At 37.8% G+C, this 20,476-nt stretch overlaps 3 protein-coding genes and 1 pseudogene across 3 annotated transcripts; 1 reads left to right on the forward strand and 3 right to left on the reverse strand.

Annotated features, from left to right (window-relative positions):
• Positions 1 to 1,647: 1,647 nt before the first annotated feature.
• Positions 1,648 to 5,737, reverse strand: LOC149742408 (uncharacterized; annotated as a pseudogene).
• A 47-nt stretch (positions 5,738 to 5,784) lies between these two features.
• Positions 5,785 to 10,370, reverse strand: LOC149742409 (single-strand DNA endonuclease ASTE1-like). The gene is made up of 7 exons (XM_089878068.1): positions 10,155 to 10,370; positions 9,667 to 9,756; positions 8,730 to 8,848; positions 8,031 to 8,215; positions 7,801 to 7,977; positions 6,702 to 7,561; positions 5,785 to 6,254 (listed from the first exon to the last, which is right to left on the reverse strand). Exons 1-7 carry the CDS (start codon positions 10,289 to 10,291, stop codon positions 6,002 to 6,004), a joined length of 1,821 nt encoding a protein of 606 aa, XP_089734194.1. The 5' UTR covers positions 10,292 to 10,370; the 3' UTR covers positions 5,785 to 6,001.
• A 4,018-nt stretch (positions 10,371 to 14,388) lies between these two features.
• On the forward strand, positions 14,389 to 16,754 carry LOC149742410 (solute carrier family 25 member 36-like). Its single transcript, XM_089878242.1, has 8 exons — positions 14,389 to 14,890; positions 15,002 to 15,244; positions 15,328 to 15,405; positions 15,484 to 15,657; positions 15,732 to 15,879; positions 15,958 to 16,093; positions 16,253 to 16,389; positions 16,460 to 16,754. The coding sequence occupies exons 1-8, from the start codon at positions 14,595 to 14,597 to the stop codon at positions 16,520 to 16,522; spliced, it is 1,275 nt and encodes a 424-aa protein (XP_089734368.1). The 5' UTR covers positions 14,389 to 14,594; the 3' UTR covers positions 16,523 to 16,754.
• A 798-nt stretch (positions 16,755 to 17,552) lies between these two features.
• Positions 17,553 to 20,442, reverse strand: LOC149742411 (uncharacterized). The gene is made up of 3 exons (XM_089878306.1): positions 20,249 to 20,442; positions 19,622 to 19,785; positions 17,553 to 18,514 (listed from the first exon to the last, which is right to left on the reverse strand). The coding sequence occupies exons 1-3, from the start codon at positions 20,373 to 20,375 to the stop codon at positions 18,398 to 18,400; spliced, it is 408 nt and encodes a 135-aa protein (XP_089734432.1). The 5' UTR covers positions 20,376 to 20,442; the 3' UTR covers positions 17,553 to 18,397.
• Between the last annotated feature and the right edge of the window lie 34 nt (positions 20,443 to 20,476).

Raw genomic sequence — 20,476 nt, forward strand, 5'->3', positions numbered from 1 at the left:
AGCTACAACCGCAAACTTGTTAACGTTTTTGTTAATGTGGCTTTCTTGAACTGCAACACTGCAAAAACCAATACTGGGACTTTCCCTTATAAGATACCGTAAACCAAAGAGATTGAAACCGATCTCTTTGCGTAAACCGTAGCGGTTTTAATCGGTCCTACTAAAACACGCCCGGCGGGGCCCGGTGGGGCCCGGTGGAAAAAAATATACTAAAACACGCCCGGTGCGGGGCCCGGTGGGGCCCGGTAGGACCCGGTGTTACGAGTAATACTAAAACACGCCCGGTGGGGGGCCCGGTGAGTATTTCTTAAAAAGGGAGCTTTCCCTATTCAAGATCCACCAAAATGTGATGCGTGTATTCAGATTTTTAGCCTAATGAGACCCCGAGTTGAGTTTTTTGAAAATTAACTTTGATTATGGATGTACGAAGTTTGTTTCGTTGTACACTTACATAATGAACTGTATTTTTAGCAAAAGTTTATTCGTTAAATTTGGTTAATAGGGGGTGTGGTAAGATGAGACACCTTTTTATTCTATTTCTCGTCCCATTTGGTAGTAAGCAAAGAACATTCAAAGAATTATAAAACTATGTCCTCACGACTCCCATAGACTGTTGTTAATTGTTTAAAACACGATCAGGATATTTAAATATTGTAGTAGGACGGGGGAAGACGGGACACCTTTAGCACATAAGATCCAAATTTTCTGTTCGTGTTTTAAACAATTAACAACGTTCTATGGGAGTCGTAAGAATATAGTTTTATAATTCTTTGAATGTTCTTTGCTTACTACCAAATGGGACGAGAAACAGAATGAAAAGGTGTCCCATCTTACCCCACCCTACTATATATGATATAAGTGTCCTACCTTAGGCCACAGTACCATACACTTATATTTGATCGAAGTTTTATTATTAAAAACTTAAAGACGAACAATGTATCTAAAAGACGAACAATGTAACTTTTAAAACGAAAAATGTAAATATTAGACATGATGTGTCTTTTAGTTAGCGTGTTAGGCTTTTACGTATTCGGACAAGCCCTCAGTAGCGCGATCCCACGTTTGTTTCCGTTTTAGCAGAGCGATAATTGAAGAACTTGCGAATTACGTGTCCATTTTCATCATCATGTTTTATTTCCTATGCACATTTTGTTTCAGCGATGACGTGCGGAGCAAGAATGTAACTTCTACCACCGAAAATTGCCATCTTTATGCCTTGAAGACAGACAATATCTTCCAATTTTTTCACAAGTTCTGTTTTACACACGCATTTTGGTGGCTCTTGCATAGGGAATGCTCCCCTTTCAAGAAATACTTACCGGGCCCCCCACCGGGCGTGTTTTAGTATTACTCGTAACACCGGGTCCTCACCGGGTCCCACCGGGCCCCACCGGGCCCCGCACCGGGCGTGTTTTAGTATATTTTTTTCCAACGGGCCCCACCGGGCCCCGCCGGGCGTGTTTTAGTAGGACCCGTTTTAATGGGTCCTACTGGTGAAAACGACTGACGTTTTCCGGTCACGCGAGGATAAAGTAGGGTTACATTTATTCATTCATTCACTAACCAAATGGGAAGAGAAAATAGAATTAAAAGTTGTCCCACAATCCCCCACCCCCTATATTGACGAAAAACATCTAATAAACTTTATTTTTATTAAAACACGAAACGAAATAAGAATAATACACGACAATACCTGCATATGATAACTGATAAGACCCCGGTCAGTACTGTTTATATTTGCATTAAAGGATTGGAGCGGAGATTAAACGTTCCATTGAAAATTTGCACATACCAATTATAGTAGAGAGGACCATTTCAAATTGTGAAACAGTAATTTTTTTCGTTTTCTTGCAATGAGTTTTTCACTGGTACGTATATCTTTCAGGAGCGTAAGAACCATATTTAAATAGGGTGACTGTTTTTGAATTTTTCATCTGTACAAAATAAAACGAATACAAAGTAATATGCAGTTTGAGAGGGGTGACGCATCCGGAATACCAAATAATTTGACTTGTTTGTTTAATTGAAGGTTTATGCGCATTTTTGCGCGTATCCAACTTGTGCATTCCTCCCAGAAATCAACTGTAGCTGGACAGTCACAAAACAAGTGCACCAGCGTTTCTTTTGCATCGTTACAAAAGTTTTTTTAGATTGAACTATTTCGAATTTGTTCAAGATGGTATTTGTTACGCAGGCTCTGAGGTTTAGTTTTATTTGGAATTATCTTAATTTTGGTTCAATAGTTGCTTTATACGCATTTATACATTCTCCCAACAATCATCTTTCAGTAGAAGTTCTCCAAACTCCTGGTTCCAACGGGGTTCATTTTTATTTTGTACGACGATGCGGTTTTTGAGTTCTCTGTATAATATTTTATTAGTTTCGGTGTATTTTAGTATAAAGGTTTCTACTGTTTCGGTAAAGGTACTTTGTTGTTCGAGTGACTCTTCGTGTTCTTTCGTTTCGAGAGATTTTGGAATTGCAAATCTCAAGGAGTTAAAAATTAGAAAGTCTTTAGAATTTGAGCGCAGGTTATATTTTCGGTAGAGAGCGTTGTACGACTGGTATTCTCCGTTTTCGTTCAGAATGTGCCGATATTCCGTTATTCCGGCCTTTATCCAATTGTTTATAAAAAAAGGCTTTGCGTTTAAATGTTATCTTTTTGTTTAACCATAGCGGTTCGTCAAGATTTGATCCTGGTTTCAGAATTGGAATTAGATACTTACGAAAGTCAGGTAGGGATTTTCTAATAGCCAAAGGTATACTAAGTTTTTTATCATGGCGTTATTTGTCGGTAATTCCGATCGCACGGCCATATAGAAATGCGACTTGGGGAATATACTTTGCTCGAGTTGTTTCCACGGTGCTGTATAGTTTTTATTGACTATCTTGTGCAGCCACCGCACGCGTAGCGCTATCGCATAACTATTGATATCAATCATATCAATGCCGCCTTTTTTTATGGACTGATACATTTGCGTCCTGGTTACCCGCTCCCATCGCGAACCCCAAAGAAAGACAAAACTTTTCCTGGTTATTTCTTTTATCAGTTTGTTTGGTAACTCTATCGGAATGACGGAAAGTTTGTAAGACAGTAACGGGATAACTAGAGATTTAATCACCTGTTACTTTTTCCAACATGGTCAGGGACCTAGATGACCAAAGATTTAAAGTGCTTGTTATTTTTGCGGTCAGTGGTTGGAAGTTCATTTCTAGCATGCGTGGTTCATTTAGGTCTATTGGTATATTTATTCCGAGATATTTGAAACTTGTTTGCGTCCAATTCAGCCCTAATGCGTTTGTATCATTATCGGTTTGTAGTCCTATAAGCGGCACGCGATCGTCTTCGATTTGTTTATCATGCAGCCGGAAGCCTTACCGAATCTCTCCAGTTCGGTTAACAACGCTGATATGCTTGAATGTGTATCGTCTATAAAACACATTGTATCATCTGCGAGTAGCGAGACTTTATACATTTTGTTCTCAACTTCGTAGCCGCCGATTTCAGTATTTTGTCTAATTGCTGTAGCCAGAAGTTCAATACAAAGAACAAAGAGGGTCGGAGATAAAGGGTCGCCCTGTCTTACTCCTCGTTTTATGTTAAACGGCCGCGATAAAAAATTATTGTTGGTAATAATCCCCTGTGGCTCCGAGTACATTATATTTCCACCTATTTAATTAACGATTTCCCAAATCCATAATGTTTTAGGGTCCGCATTATAAATTTCCATGAACCGTGTCAAATGCTTTATAAATATCGACAGCAACCAGAGTTCCCATTTTTGCCGAGTTCGTGCGTGATCCATTATGTCAACAAGTAGTCTTATATTGTCTCCAATATACCGACCCTTGATGAAGCCACTCTGGTCTGGACTTATTAGCGAGGGCAAATATGTCTTAATTTTCTCGTTAATGGCTTTCGAGATTATTTTATAATCAACATTAAGCAGCGTGATCGGGCGAAGATTATTTGGGTGAATTGGTTCTTCCGTTGATTTTGGGATCAGTGTTATCACTCTTTTCCGTTGTGTATCACTCGCAGGGTTCCTTTCACCATTGCGTATTTTACGTTGTTCGCAAACGTATTGCTTATATCTGACCAAAAAGTTTTATAGAATTCGCTCGGCAGACCATCTAAGCCCGGCGCTTTATTATTTTTTATTTGGCACAGAGCTCTGAACAGCTCGTTCTCTGAGAGTTTGGTTTCAGTATTGTAAGATTCGTCCGTGGTCAGTTTAGGGACATTTGTGTTAATAACATAGTGGTCTAGGTCGGTATCCACAATAGCATCTTCCCGGTAAAGGCGCTCGTAAAACGTTCTGAGGTCAGTCAATATGGCATTTTGTTCATATATTATTTGATTTCCCGATTGAAGTTTGTTTATAGCTCGTTTCTCCCTTTTCTTTTTTCCAGATTTAGGAAGAAGCGCGTGCACTATCCAATTCTTTCGAAAGGATGACGTTATAGTCCCCCCCCCCCCCCCCATTATGACCTCGTTGCCGCTGAACTGGGTAAGTTCTTCACCCAGTTTACTGTAGAAGTTCGGGTCGTCTTCATTGGGGCCATACACGTTAACCAGTGTAACCCTGGTGTTTACTAGCGTAACGTCTATTAACATGAACCGACCGTTATTGTCAGTTTTAACCCCGTGAATAACGTATTTGCAGCTTTTGACGAACATTACGCTTACCCCTCTATACTTTGGGTGGTTCCGTGGCTGCTGAGAATTTGCCCTCCCCGATCCATTTCCCACAATTTATCGGACTTTTGACTACCGTGAGTTGAAGGAATATTATTTGGCCTTTTTATCTTTTAAAAATTTAAATATGCATCTCCGCTTGTTGGTGTTCCGGAGGCGGTTTTTTTGCATGAAATACTGGGAAACCTTCCAAGCACATACTCATACTTTTTGGGTCCGGTTCTCCCTCTAGTTCCAGTGGGCTTCTAACGGCGCGTTTGCCTGCTTGAGTAAGGATTTCCATATTTTCATTTTCTATTCTGACTTCGCTTACGTTCTTGTAGGATGTGCATTTTTGAGAGCTTATCAATTTTGTATTTTTAACAGGCGTGGATGTCATACTACCTTGGGCAATGTGTTGCAGCTCCTCGGTGTGTTTCGGCGTTTGCTTTAGGCACTCCAGACGCTGCCAGCAGTCTTTTGTTTTAGTTTGGCAATCTGCTTGCTTGTGACCTACTTCACCACAGTATTTGCAGGTTATTTTTTGCCCTTTATAGGTGACGTATAGCTCTTCTCCTTTGATCCACAAATAGCTGGGGATTGGATTTTTTTCCAGATCCTCGTTTTTCATGATCGCTGCTCGGCGACCAGTCAGTAGACTGTCTTTGTCTATTCTTCCGATGGTTTTGATTACCTGCCCGTACTTCGTTAGTTCTTCTTTTATGTCTTCATGGCTCATCGGTATTGGGACCCACGATAGTTTCTTTCTGCTATTCCTAATATTAAGGATAGCGGGACATTTTCTTTCTTAATTATATTAACAATAGTTTCTCGCTTTAGATGTTCCTTTGTTCGTATCCACAAACAGTTCGGCCTTGCTGACAGCTGGCTGGGTTTTATATTTCTTAGCAGTACGCGTGAATACAATTGTTTTTGTGACATGGCTGAAGGCACTCGAGCTCCTTCTACCACGCCGACAAAAAGGAAAAAAAATTGTCTAATAAACTTTTGCTAAAAATACAGTTCATCATCGCTTTCACTTTGCTGGCGACCACTATAAATTTACTATAAAAGTCCATATTTTCTGTTAAAAAGTGCAATTTGAATGTAATCAGTATTATTTTATTTATTTTAAGCTACATATAGTTACAACAATACAGAAATTGAACTACTAAAGGGTATATATACAGTAAAACATGCTGCAGTTAAATAAAAACGTTCAAGTGTTAAAGTATATACAAAATTAGTGCATAAACAAATCATGACATAATTAAATATGTTCAAAAGAAAATCAAGCCGTGTCCACTAAAAATGTTTTTCAGTTTAGGCAAGGCTCAGAACCCGCATGATGTCGCTGTAGAGTCGGCCACCTTCAATCTCTTGCATTATAACAGCGACTTGTGTGCCTCTGTCGACCCCGGCCATGCACGCCTCGAAAAATGTGCCGTTAAAACACTTTCCCATAGGCGGCTGGACCAGCGGGTAATCGAGAAGTCTATTAAACTCGATTGCTTCTTCAATGCAAAGTAGCCATTGACTGGATATCTGTATGTAGTCCATGCTGATATCCTGATACCTGTGAAAGGATTATGTTGTAACGGTCGTTGAATGTTAGTTATGCCTGAATGTGTTTTTTTTCCTGGGGAATTGGAATCATTTGCAAGTTAAAGCGGTATAGCACATATATACATGTTGTAACTATGTTTTCTCGTCACATTGGTAGTAAACAACGAATATTTACAAAATTAGAGAACCGTAAGCCCGCGACTTTAAAAATGCGTTGTTAATTGTTAAAAACATGATAAGGAAATATAAGGGATTTGAGTCCTGACTCCTAACAGTATCCCAACTTACCCCAGAGCTTACAGAGCTACATGATAGAATATATTGCTGCAAGAGCTACATGATAGAAGATATTGCAGCAAGAGCTATGATAGAAGATATTGCTGAATTTAAGATATTTACGTGAAACTGTGTGAAAAAAATATATGGGACGTACTGTTACAACTTGTGATTAACTTACGATGATCGCATCCCATGCATGAGCGGTCGGTGACAATCACCACCATCTTTAGACTTCAAGTAAATCAGGCTGACAGTGAAGGCAAGTGCGGATATCGCTGTATCTCCCGGTGCCGTATTTCTGATCCAGTACACCCCACATGCCAGCAGAAGCTTCAACTCTTCACTGATGTTTGAGCAAGAATCTTCAAATTGACGAACTGCGTCTTCGTCCCCGACCAGTATAGATAGAATATGTTGTTTCCTAAACTCAATGAATTCTGGGTTTCTTTCCTGGTTGCCGTACACCTCAACCAACGCTGGGTTCAGGTTTCTTTGACGTCTCACACGGATTTCTTCCACCTCAGTATAGTCGTCCTCGACTCTATCGTATTCAACCACAACCAAATTATCTCCTGTCACCAATAGTTGGTACATTTGTCGCCGCAAGGCTCTCGTTGCATTGTGGGGTGATGGTTCTTCCGGTTTACTCATCAAAACTCGAAGAAATCGTATTGGATTATCTCCCCCTGTAGGTGTTTTTTTCAGTATATCATGGGCAAAGCTTGGTATATTTTCCCTTAAGTTAGTTTCTGCCAACTCATCGTTTTCATCTTCCTCCGCATCATGCTCGTTGTTTAAAAGGAGGTTTGACATTTCTTCGTCTCTCACTTGCTCTCTCACTTTTAAACGAAATCTTCGAGAAATTCGAGGATGGCGAAAGGATGCGAGGCGCTCTTCCAAACGTCCTTGGATGTTAAGGTGATCATCTCTGTTTCCCAAAGAGGCGATGATACTTTTTATAAGGTCGTCATCCGTAGTATAATTATCAGCCATCCATCTGAAGTAGTTTGTCAAATGTTGAGGATAGGGCCCATTGTTCTGAAAAAAATGACAAAAGTTAAACTGATTGTATTTTAAATATTTGAGACAATATACAGATTATTTTGCAAATCTATATTGGTGCACGTCTACAATAGTTAAATGACTGTGGTTTTAACAAATAACAAACAACAGGTCGCTATAAATTTCTTTAACCACGCAACCATGTCCGTTTTAAACTCTAAAAAAATATTTATTTGTTAAAAAATATTTATTGGTAAAACGATTACCCATCATACCTTGAAGCGTAGACTGACAAACGACTGGAAAAATTTCTGCGGAAAGCAAGAGTTTCTGCCAAAGAATATGTCAAGGTACGAAACCACATTGCTGGGAATATGATATTGACGTGAAAAACTCTCAATGTGGTAGAGCTTTGCTTGGATGCCTTTTTCCTTGTTGATTTCCGCATCATTCTGTAAAATTATGTTAAGATATCGGCACTGAATGAATAGAACACAGGTCTTACATTCGATTTGAAGTATCTGGTCGGCAGGCAACCATCACTCAAGTTATACACGCAATACTGCGTATCACTCGCCAGCACTTTAGCACGAAGTAGATTAGCAATTGCTGCTGTGCTGGAATCTGTATCTCCCGCACCGTTAACAACAGGTATTCCCAATTCTTTATTCACCTCTGCTAAGATTGTACCTATAGAATATAGTGTTTTAGGGAATATGTATAGCAGTGGATCCCATCAATCACATTGTACCTTCGTACCATATTTCATTCGTTTTATATAGCAAGGCATAGCTATTACAGTTGTCGAACTGGTTGCCATTTATTAGAAATGACACATATAGGCACTTTTAACCTAAGTTAGTTATTGAACGTCGTTTGTAAAACTCGAATGACTAAAATTTTGCCTGAAGAGCCTAAACACTAAGTATAAATGTGTCTGGCAGCAGCAGTATATACAGTAGAGTGGGGGAAGATGGGACAGTTTTTAACTCTATATTTTCGTCCCATTTAGTAGTAAACAAAGAACATTCAAGAAAATATAAAAATGTATCCTGAGGACTACCATAGGCCGTTGTAAATTGTTTAAAACACGATCAGGATCTTTGTAAATTATGTGCTAATGGTGCCCCATCTTCTCCCACCCCACTATATTTACATATACGCACTTTTTCATCATAGGCGGGCACACAAATTTTATACTTACCACAAAGGTGTGACTTGTTCGGTTCTTTTGCTTCTCCCCTTTCAATGGATTGTCGCATTCTACGAATAATTTCCACCCTTTTCTTGATGTACTTTTCGTGGTTTGACTCAAATTTAAATCTAAGATAACAGAATAATTAGGTGCCCGTATTAAAATCGTTTATTAGTCAGGGTAAGAAACTTTTTACAAAATCTGAATTTTAATATCAAAGTAGTTGTGTTCGTAATTAATGTAAGTTTAATATGAAGGACACATGTTGGTTTAAAGCTATTTGCAAAGACAATGTCAACAATATATCATATGCACTAGCGCAGCGGTTCCCAACCTGTGGGTCGCGACCCCAAATGGGGTCGCCTGACAATTTGCCTGGGGTCACCTGAGGCCTTCTGAGAAGTTTAGAATTTCATTAGTTTAGAAATTTAGAAAGTTAACTCTTAACAATGGGCAGCTCACCACAGAGCGCATCGCGATTTTACTAGAGTACTAGACAAACCAGAACACCCTGGGCCTCATTACAGGATTTTCGTTTAATAATGGCAAATATGCTCGGAAAGTAAGATTTTAACGGCAGTTTAGCGGCTATGAAAAATTACAGGATTTACTCGTTTGATTTCAGGTAATTCATTACGTCACAAAGGCCTTTACCATGAAAATAAAAATTTAATTGCTGATTGCTGAAATGCATTTAAGCAAAAGTTGGACTTGAGGTCGCGATTTTATTGCATTCCCGGCATCAACCATAGGTAGCCTACGATAGCTAGCCTAGCCTACATAACTTTCAAAAGCGACCCAACTAATTTTATCTTTGGGGTCACCGCAACTTGGCAAATGTTATAAAAGGGTCACGGCACCAAAAAGGTTGGGAACCGCTGCACTAGCGGCACAAAGTTTGCTTAAAATATTTTTGTGGTTTTACGCAACTCCAACACGTATTTACCCGTCGAACACAACAACTGGTCGGATGCCACAAGTGCGAAGATTTGTGTAAAACTTGATCGTTTGCTCCCGAAATTGGTCAAACGGTGCTCTATAGATGCAAAAAAAACTATAATGGTGCTGTGGGGTAAGATGGGATGCAGTTAGCACATAAATCCCATATTTATTGATCGTGTTTTGAACAATTAAACTCTTTCAGAGTCGTGAGGGTGCGGTTACATGCTTCTGTAAATATTTTTTGTTTTCTACAAAAGGGTTCGAGAAAAGAGAAAGAAAACATGTTCAACATTATACCCAACCCTACTATAATTTTGGAGTCCAAATAGTTTAACATTCAAAACGACTAAATATTTGATACAGACGTATAGTAAAAACAGATGAACATATTTCTATGGTTTTAGGTAAAATTTTGCAATGAGAGGGATTTAACAAGTTATTACAAACCTATACCGTAAAAAGAGGTGAGTTTTCTGTTTAACTTTATCATACCTGCCCGTACAAGCGTCGTAGATTTGGTACAACAGTTCGCTGCCATCTATAACCAGTATCTCGTTTCGAATGGTAACACTTTGAAAATTTATATCTGTATATTTTTTGCAAAAGCTTTCAAAACCCTCAATGCCCATTCTGAAGTTCACCTTTAACAGTTGCCTACAACGCAAGACTAGAATCGAGACTAAAGTATTGATCTGAACAAAAGCAACGGCAGACAAGAATCGGGTACAACTCATGGGGAATACCCCGGTTTTTCATTCTGTGAAATTACATTTCACGTAACTTAGCTACATCCCGATACTATGAACAATGCCACAAGTTTTTTTTGTTGTTATTGGCCGTAAGCCATTACGTCACAGCAGATGTGGCGTAATATCTTCTCTTGTGTCATACGTCATTGTGTCGCAATGCCAGAAAAAAACGTGGCAGTTGGTTGGATTTGGCTGTACTATAACTTTGGGTTGGGGTTTGACGTTGGTTTTGGCCAAGTGTTAATGTGTGGATTTCGTCTTAAGCGTATAGATAAAAGCTTGTTGAAGCACAGCAGAGCAATCTGTACAGGCACGTTGAACTGATATCAAACATTGAACTGATATCACAAGTTTTCTTCAGTCCTAAACTAAAACAGGGTCCTACTAAAACACGCCCGGTGTGGGGCCCGCGGTAGGACCAGTTATACTAAAACACGCCCAGTGCCGGTGGGAATTTCGTTCAAAGGAAGCTTTTCCTATGCAAGATCCACCAACATGTGCGTGGGAAACAGAACTTATAAAAAAATAAAAGATTTTGCCTGATGGAACATTGGAACTTATATTCTTGCTGCACACGTCAAAGGCAGTCGTGATGAGGAAACGGTTTTGTAATTCTTTGAATGTTCTTTGCTTCACTGTCAAATGGAACGAGAAAATGAAATGAAAAGGTAGTGTCCCGTATTACCCACCCGATATATTACCGAAACATAAATTTGCGCTAAAAATACAGTTCAGTGTGTATAAGTATTAACAAATGTAAAACAACTTCGTACATCATATTCAAAAACCTTAACTCGGGGGTCTTGTTAAACTAAAAATCTGTACACACGTACATTTTGGTGGATCTTGCATATAGGAAAAGCTTCCTTTGAACGAAATTCGCGCGTGTGTGCATTGTCGAACGCAACACGTTTTACGGCGAACGTAGCGTTTTGCCGCTAAACACTATACATGTGTGCAGCCCGCTTAAGCGACATATTCTTCATTTAACACAAAGTTGACTGTTGTGTCTTTAAGCGACATATTCTTCATTTAACACAAAGAGGACTGTTGTGTCTTTAACTTCTGTGTGGTTGATTATTTGGACAACCGATTAGCGACCACTAGATTGGAGCAATGACCCTGATGTGTCTTTCCAAACGACACACACGACAACAAGTTGGCATCGTCCCGAATTCGATACCCTTGGTTACGAAGCGGACGCCCTTTATAATCACAAAGCCTCCCGCGGCAGATATTTTAATGATAAACGTAAAATACATGACTGTATAAGCGCTGTTGATAAATTCTCTTTGTTTATTTGATAAAGGAAGGAAAAGAAAGTCCAGTAAGAGCAATGTGTCGTCTTGCTTGTACAAGGTTCCTGATGTTATGCAACATGTTTGTAAGGATGGTCACAAGGTATAGTGGGGTGGGGGAAGTACATAATATCTAAATATCTTGATCATGTTTTAAACATCAGTTTACAGCGGTCTATGAAAGTCGTGAGGATACGGTTTAATAATTCTTTGAATGTTCTTTGTTTACTATTTCCCCACTCTACTGTATAAGTTTCGCAGTCATTGTATTTGTTGCACTTTCTATAATTCCTGTTTAATTTTCAGTATATATGGTGTGTTACGGTTTGGTGTTGAACGTCGGTAACTTGCCAGGCAATGTGTGTTTAAATGATGCATTATGGGAGGATTGGTTGAATTTACAGCTTGATAATTTGAACAGCCTATCAGTAACCACTTGCCCAAGGACACATATACGCCCACAATGGTAGCAGCGACCAGTCGTGAACTCATTACCTATGGGTTATACAGGCAGGCACGTTAACCACTTTGCCACGGCGCCAAACAATGATAATACAAATGATTTCACCCAATACTGCTGTCATCTATTATATTTTGATTTTTATAATATTGAGATTTATATATTGCCTTTTTTAATATAAAATATGTACTTAACTATCTCATCATACCTCACCCTACTATAATAAGTTGTGTTATTTGTCTAAACTAAACCAATAACGATATAAAAGCCTTCAATGATTAATTAGCCAAAATAGCAGGTAACACATAAATCACTCACAAAAGGTACAGTACTTTACAATTTGTGAGCGGCAACAAGATGAACGGACCAATTTATATGACATCGCGGTGTTAGCTTTTACAGCGGCGCTCAGATATGTAAAACATAAACATAGTAGTGTGGGGAAGACGGGACACCTTTAGCACATAATATCTAAATACCCTGATTATGTTTTAAACAACTAACAACGGTCTATGGGGGTCGTGAGGATACAGTTTTATAATTCTTTGAATATTCATTGTTTAGTACCAAATGGGACAAGGAAAATAGAATAAAAAGATGTTTCATCTTCCCCTACCCTAATATACAAAGTACATGAGATTTAGTACAAAATTACGCTTCATTGTCTTAATACAAGTTTTTACATTTAATTAACTAGGATTATTTACTTCAGTTGTTTACGTGAATACCGTGAAACTAAGATTTTCCCCTTTCCTTCTTTATGTGCAAGTTATAAACGTTGCTAAATAAAAATAATCCAGACAAATTTCTCACTGATTTAAATTTAATTTATGTTGTTTTGAATAACTTTTCGTTTTAGAGATGTGTTGACTGCGTGAAGAGCCATGGAAATACACAAAATTAAGGTTGGAAAATGTAAAAAAACTTGGGTAACTTGTTTTCTGTATCCAGCGGTTGATTTGTGGCATTTGAGTCATACAAGGGGATTATTTTATAAAAAAAAACGCCACAAATGTTTGGACCGGGGAATATATTTTACCTGTATACGCTTTCCCACAAAAAAAAACGCAAATTAAACCTAACAAGTTTGTTTAAACCCATTGTAAAAGTCACTGCTTTTGGACACTCAAGGCGGTAGTTAAGGTACTTGGTGTTTTATGAATCTGCCTGCGTGAAGCTATACGAAAATTTATAATCACGAGTTGGTCGATCGATTTTATTTTAATACGTGTTTATTCGAACGCTAGGTGTTGCCCGAGAGTTAGCGTTTAAATAAACGCCATGCGCAATTTGACGAGTGAGTTGCGAATTAATTTTTTAGTAAGTTATAAACTTGTAGGCCCGCTGTTTGGATTTTGTTAAACGATAAACTATCCAAAGTAAGGGTTAAAGAAACTAAAAATATGACATGCGTTTTTCACATACTTTTTTGGTTTAATTAATTCAAATATAAAATTAGTTTCAGTTAAAAATAAAATGCCATAAACAAGGAAATGTTGTTTTATGTAACAAATTAACATTTTTATGTAAAAATCGAAATGATTCACGTTCTGTTTGACTGATATCACGGATAATTTGCAGGTTTTGTTTTGTGTACATATGCTAATTAGTAAGAACTAAACCTTCATTTAAATAATATTTGATCTAAATTCCTATTTATATACCTTGTGGACGTTTTGCACACAGGCCAACCTCCTGGAATTTACGAATTAATGTAATTGTTTACTAGATGTTTGGTAATTGTATTGAATTACACAAAACATTTACATATGTATCACATTTCACACATTCCTCAGACAATGTGTATAAACGTATGAAATTACATAAAGTTCCATTTCGCTTCTACTTCCTCTTCAAACGTCTGCTTGCGTTTTGAATGCTTGTTAAGGCGGGGAGACGAAAGAAAAAAGAGCGCGAAACAACATGTTGATTCCCGAGACAGCGTGGCTGACGTAGTTAGTCACGTGAGTTCAATAGTGGGGAACGTGGAAACTTACCGGGAGAATGCTGGTACGTGGTCTTTGGGCATTGTGATCATGCGCGAGGCGCATGCTCAGTGCGTGATCTCAGCGACACGAGCAGTGGAAAAATACTGAGAGAACGCTCTGCGCGGTGTCAGAACGCAGTGGAAAATTACAGGCCCAATAAAAGTCTGCTACACGCTGAATTTTGAATCTTTCAATAATGGCCCGAGTATGAGTAGGAAGTTTGCATTGGTTAACGGTTACAAATAACAGGCTGATAAATATAACTGGTAAATAAAACTAAACATAAATTAACTTTTACATGCCTTTTTGTACACCATTTGCCAACGCAAGAAATAGTTGCTTTATCAGAATAAAGTGGTTTACAAATGTAACTAAATTGGGTGTATTATTTTCGTACAGATATTATAATACGTGTAAGTGATAGATATACGCATTCGATGCCAGCAAGTATTTGGACTAAACCAGATCATCAATCGCGATATTGTGAACACTCTTCAGTAAAGATGTCCAATTCCAACTTTACAGAATACGCAAAGGATACTAAAAGTAGTCGTTGGGAGAACGAAGCAAAATACCAGCAATATTCAACACAGTACCAAAACGGAAGTAAAACTTCAGAAGCATGGACAAGTAGTGATACAGATACGATATTTCATTCAACCTCATTAAAAAAGTGTACACCATCTAACAACCGCACATCGGTAGACAACAAACTTCATTTTATCGCTGGCGGGTAATTCATTTTGCATTTACGAAATGTTTTAACTGTTTTAAATAATATTATATTGACGTGAGCATTACATTTTCTTACTACAACTTTGTAAACGGAATTTTTTATTTGCAGTGTCGCTGGTTGCGCAGCAACAATTGTGACGTGTCCTATCGACGTCATTAAAACTCGACAGCAATCATCCTCCGGAATTGCAACCACCCAAGCAAAACTTAGCTTTCCATCTAGCACACCCAAAGGCACGAACACTCGGCTGATGACAGTTTTCGCCCGTGGCTCATTGCGCAATACTCATCACACCGGCGTTGTACAGCCCGCCTTGAGCATACAAAAGAGCAGCATACTGCAACACTGCAGGTAAACAATTAGCTTCCTGTGTTCTACGCATACAATTGACAATTCTTGATTCAACAACGATAGTAATTATTTCGTTTTACCAGGTACATATTAAAAGTAGAAGGTGGCAAAGCGTTCTTTAAAGGTCTTGGTATTGGATTAGTCGGCTCTGTTCCCTCCAGGTATTTATCTTATTTTAGTTTTAACTGGCGCACCTATGTTTCGTTACCGGTGTTTACGGTGTTTAATCTTATCTATAGAGCTCTTTACTTCTGGACGTACAATGCAACAAAAATCGGGCTTGTCGCGGACTTTGGACTCAAAGCAAATTCGATGCCCACAAGCATCATCGCCGCGTCTGCCGGTGGCTTAGTGGCAACAACGGCAACTTGTCCCCTGTGGGTGTTAAAGACAAAGCAACAGCTTCACAGAAGGTCAGTTTTATTGACTGACATTAATGTGACGTCACTGTGTTCCCCAAAGTAATCAGATTTGCTTTCTTACGTAGATTGAACAACTCGTCGTTAAGTTGTTTCGAATGTGCGAAACAAGTGTGGCGCAGTGAAGGTTGGAAAGGCTTCTACAGAGGTCTTACCGCATCTTATGCAGGAATTGTTGAAACTGTTATTTACTTCACCATATATGAACATTTAAAGGTAAAATATAAATAAAGCCCCAAGTCGTGATAGCTTTAATTAATATATATATATATTGACCATCCTGTTTCTATATAGTCATGGTACATGAAGAGACATAACATGGACGTTTCCGGAGCGCACAGTTCTATGTCTAGCTGGTGGGAACTGCCAGGGTTAATGGTTATATCGTCTGCCTCGAAATGTGTCGCCACTAGCATTGTATATCCGCACGGTATGTATTTGACGATGACATATTAATTATGGCCACATCTTTTCTGTACTTTTTATTCATATAAACTTGTTACAACCACTTTCATTTTGCTGTCAATTACTTTTACTTTCAATATATTTACAGAAATAGGTAATAAACTTGCGCTATGTTGTTTTACAGAGGTTGCACGTACCAGATTAAGAGAAGAGCCAGTTCAACAGCGTTACAGTGGTTTCTGGCAAACGTTGCGTGACGTGGCAAAAACCGAAGGAAGAATTGGTTTATACGGCGGCTTGCCTGCTCAGCTTGTTCGGCAGGTGAGTTATAACTTTTACCACATATTGACATAGGTAATAACAGCGTATTAAACTTTCTTATCTCTACAAGGTTCCGAATATGGCAATACTAATGGGAGTATACGAAACTGTCGTGTATCTGGGACAAAACTAACAATAGCTTCTACTTCAATGTTCGTGCTTGGTGTTTTAGTGGTTGCAAGTTCCACTGTGGCTGCAAAGTAAATCAACCTTCAATTGTCATGTGGCATATGTGATGAGCCAATAAATGTGTTAATGATGGGTAGAAATGAACTTTAAGTGCAATTTAATTGCGTCCATGTGCTTGAACAACGATGCTTTCTTTTTTCCGTTTATTTTTTATCATTAAATTCGAAAAACCCGAATGGCGTCAGTGTTTTTACAGCAACATCTTATAGTTATATATAGTGTATAAGATAGATTGTGACGTCTGTTTAGTCCGTCAGTAATTTAAATAAAATTTTATAGTTACGAGAACAACGTTCATATACTGTACACAGGATGATATTTAGACCAGAATACGATACATCAGTTCATGTTTTAGAGCTAGGGAAATCCTAGAAATGAATTATGTTACAAGGAGACTACACACTTTTATGCAATAAGTATAGTTAAAAATAATATTTCAAATGATTGTTGTTTTAGAGTCGTGTTGTATTGGATTTTATATAAACTAGGTCAACAGGAAATCTGTAATTTTTCTTCAATATGAATAAAAGAATATATACTAGGATGGGGGAAGATGGGACACCTAAACATTATTTGGATATTATACGCTAAAGGTGTCACATCTTCTCCCGCAGTAATTTAGGGTGGTGGAGCCGTAAGTATACGGTTTTGAATGTTCTCGTTTACTACCAAACGGGACGAAAAAATAAAATAGAAAGGTGCCCCATCTTCCCCACACCATAAATTACTTATCCTTACTGGTCATGCAACAGCACGTTATGAACTCCTAAGTTTCACCACTAAGGGTCTTGCCCAAAGAAACATACGTCAGCAATGGTTTCGGCTGCGAGCGTAAATATCCGCGCAAAATGCTGAGCTTTACTGTTTGGGGGACTGCCTACAAAACAATAACCAGTAAGGAGAACTGGCTATTCATGATGTCATTTATATGTTGCACACAACGCAGTGGGTGGGTTGATGCTGAGGTAGATGAATCCATCTGAGATCTAATTTTATTAGGCCGACGTCAAACATGCGTCAATTATCTGCATGGCAGATGTTTCGAATGAATCAATTTTGGAGTTTATATCGGTTTATTAAAATGTCCATAAAAACTTAGAAGAAACACGCCTCAATTCATTTAACCTCTGGTATGGAACATTTTCATAAACTATTATTTAAAACGCAAACGCATTACACATTCAAACTAGCCAATGGTTAAAAACCAAAATGAAAAAAATCCCAGTAAAAAAACGTATATATATATCACAATACATAAAAATCAGCACCAGCGAAATACGTTTTACGTTCTGCGTGCAAATCTGGTAGGACGACAAATGGTGACTAAACATTTGACGTGTGGCCCAAAAAGCACAAAATGCGGAAATACGTTTAATATATTAATAAGAAAACAAAATAGGACAGTTTGAAATATAAAACTTTATCTAGCAAATTTGTTTCCGGTGCCGACAGGTAACCCTGATGAATGTGAATATAAATAAATGAATGTAACTTATTCTATCCTCACGTGGCCGATAAACGACAGTCGTTATAACACGGGTGTACTGTTTCATACCTCGTGCCAGCTTACAAGTTACCGTGTATGCTACTTTGTGAGTGAAGTGATCTAAATAGGTCGCAAAGTCGGCACAAAAAATAAATGAGCAATATTCGCTCTATTCGATTTATAAGCTAGAAGGCATACAGTATAAAAGTCGTGTCAAACAAAGTATAAATATCGTTTCAATAAACGTGCGATTAACTATAACAATACAAATGTTTGGTATATCTTTATAGGTAATGGCATTTTTGTTGACTAGTTGTAGTTATTCGTCATTGCTTAGTCTTCATCAATATCACCAGCGTCATTCATAGCTTCATCTACGTTACGAGGCAATGGCGTCAAGCATCTTTCTTGCACCAAACGTTCCAACTGCTTAATCCTGAATTCCTGTTGCTGAGAAACGAAAAGATACAAATATCGATAAAAACGAAAAACAAGTTGACTGTTGACCAGCATAGTTTAGTGATGGAATGCAAATATTGACAATGCGTTTGTAGACGATATATATAGCGATCCATTTCAACAAACACCTTTGAATCGACAAAATACAAAACAATGACCATTATTGCTACATGAGACGACCTATTTGTTAATTTATACCAATTGGGAATTGTGTTTCAATCCTAAAAAACCTTAGTCGTTCACTTTTTTAAAAAAAAGTTACGGTATGATTAAGCGTGGTTTAGCTCATACACACCACCAAGCGGCCAGTGGGTATGTTGTGTCGGTAAACAACGACGCCAGAGTTAGTGGCTCGCTTGGTGGTGAAGTTGTTATAACAGGGTGTTCTGTTTCATACACCTCATGTCAGCCTATGAGCTACCAAGTATGTTACTTTGTGGGTGATTAATTTTTGTTTTTTTTTTCTGTTTTTTTTTATGTTTGCCTGCCTCAGGACACAAACGCCCACAAGGGTAGCAGGGACAACCCTTGAGCCCTTTACTTCCGGAATAGTGTTAACTGTACCACAGCGACTAAACAACCTGTTTTATTTGCTAATTTTGACATATTGTTAAAAAAATGTCATGCTTTGTTTATTTGCAATAAATCATTTATATTTTGTTTTGGACTTACAGACAATCCATTCTTCATAATTAAAAGATTTGATTTTTTATGATTACTGAAACTTCAATAAAAAAATCAAATGATTTGGTTTGCAATATAATGGTTTTAGTATTGTAAACCAAAACATTTAAAAATAAAACAGTTGTCTTATATACGCACTGTTATGTTTGTACTGAAATTTATGGAACAAACTATTATAAACAAAATGATTGCTTTTTAGTAATGGAAGGTGCTGGAGTGACCTGAAAAGTGCTGACACGCCTTAGTTTGCTTGCCACATAAGTATTATAAGCATCATTCAGTCAATACATAAATGTGCAATGTATAAGAAACAAAACTTTTCATTGTCATTTAATATCAAACAACATAAAAAAAAGGATTATTAAGCAGTAGTTTATACTTAGTTTTCAAGTTTCAAGAAACAGTAACACTTACTTCTATAGCATATACCATACTCTTGATCAGATTTTGAGTTTTTTTGTCAACTTTTAACTGTCGAAACTTTGTCCTTGTGATATGCGAGACGTGGTTTAGTTTTGCCCGCAGAACGCACCTGCCATCTCCACCCACATGTATAAATCTCATTCCATTGATGAAACCTGAAAAATATAAACGTGTAGGTATTTTAAGTATCTCTTCCTAAACGATCCCATATCCAATACTATGGGGGTTAAGTCCCATACTATGGGTCAAATCCCATACTATGGGGGTTAAGTCCCATACTATGGGTCAAATCCCATACTATGGGGGTTAAGTAGAAGGGAAAAACCTATAGCAGTAAGAAAATAGTTTTTATGCGTCTATATTCTTGGAAATCTTGGAATCCACACAATGCAGAAGATTCATTGGTTATGTGTGTACACCGTGTAAACCAAATTCAATGGTTATGTGGGTATTATAAAAGATCAAAAATATAATTTTACACCAGAAGAATTACCAAATCTTTAAATTTCTTTTTAAATTAGTGCCTTAACTACAATAAACTAGTAAATACAACAATAAATTAGTGCCTTAACTGCTATTGCTGGCCCATAAAAAAGAAAAATAGATAATTAAACTTACTGTTTCTGCTTATTTCCTTTTTTAATTTATGATCAACAAGTTTTAATTTGCTTAAAATATCTTTTTCATTATCATCTACTTTAGCATCAGGTTGTGTGTAAGTGTGTTCATAACCACGGACATACATGCGAAGTGGAAAGCTGCTACCAGTTGGATTGTATATACCTGCATTGTTAATAATGAAATATGTAATACTCCCAATTATTAGAATGTTTAGGTAAAACTACA

Source organism: Ciona robusta, chromosome 1 (assembly GCF_009617815.1).
Source record: "Ciona robusta chromosome 1, ASM961781v2".
NCBI lineage: Eukaryota > Metazoa > Chordata > Ascidiacea > Phlebobranchia > Cionidae > Ciona > Ciona robusta.

Bases quoted from the DNA above. Each gene is read 5' to 3' on its own strand.
- LOC149742409 (XM_089878068.1), bottom strand. From the start codon at position 10,291: ATGGGCATTGAGGGTTTTGAAAGCTTTTGCAAAAAATATACAGATATA. The intron at 8,216-8,729 runs GTAAGTATAAAA...TATATTCTATAG, and splicing joins GAACAAGTCACACCTTTGTG to GTACAATCTTAGCAGAGGTG. The intron at 7,978-8,030 runs GTAAGACCTGTG...ATAATTTTACAG, and splicing joins CCAGATACTTCAAATCGAAT to AATGATGCGGAAATCAACAA.
- LOC149742411 (XM_089878306.1), bottom strand. From the start codon at position 20,375: ATGTATGTCCGTGGTTATGAACACACTTACACACAACCTGATGCTAAA. The intron at 19,786-20,248 runs GTAAGTTTAATT...TATATTTTTCAG, and splicing joins AAAGGAAATAAGCAGAAACA to GTTTCATCAATGGAATGAGA. The intron at 18,515-19,621 runs GTAAGTGTTACT...TTCGTTTCTCAG, and splicing joins GTATGGTATATGCTATAGAA to CAACAGGAATTCAGGATTAA.
- LOC149742410 (XM_089878242.1), top strand. From the start codon at position 14,595: ATGCCAGCAAGTATTTGGACTAAACCAGATCATCAATCGCGATATTGT. The intron at 15,406-15,483 runs GTATTTATCTTA...TCTTATCTATAG, and splicing joins GTCGGCTCTGTTCCCTCCAG to AGCTCTTTACTTCTGGACGT. The intron at 15,658-15,731 runs GTCAGTTTTATT...TTTCTTACGTAG, and splicing joins AAGCAACAGCTTCACAGAAG to ATTGAACAACTCGTCGTTAA.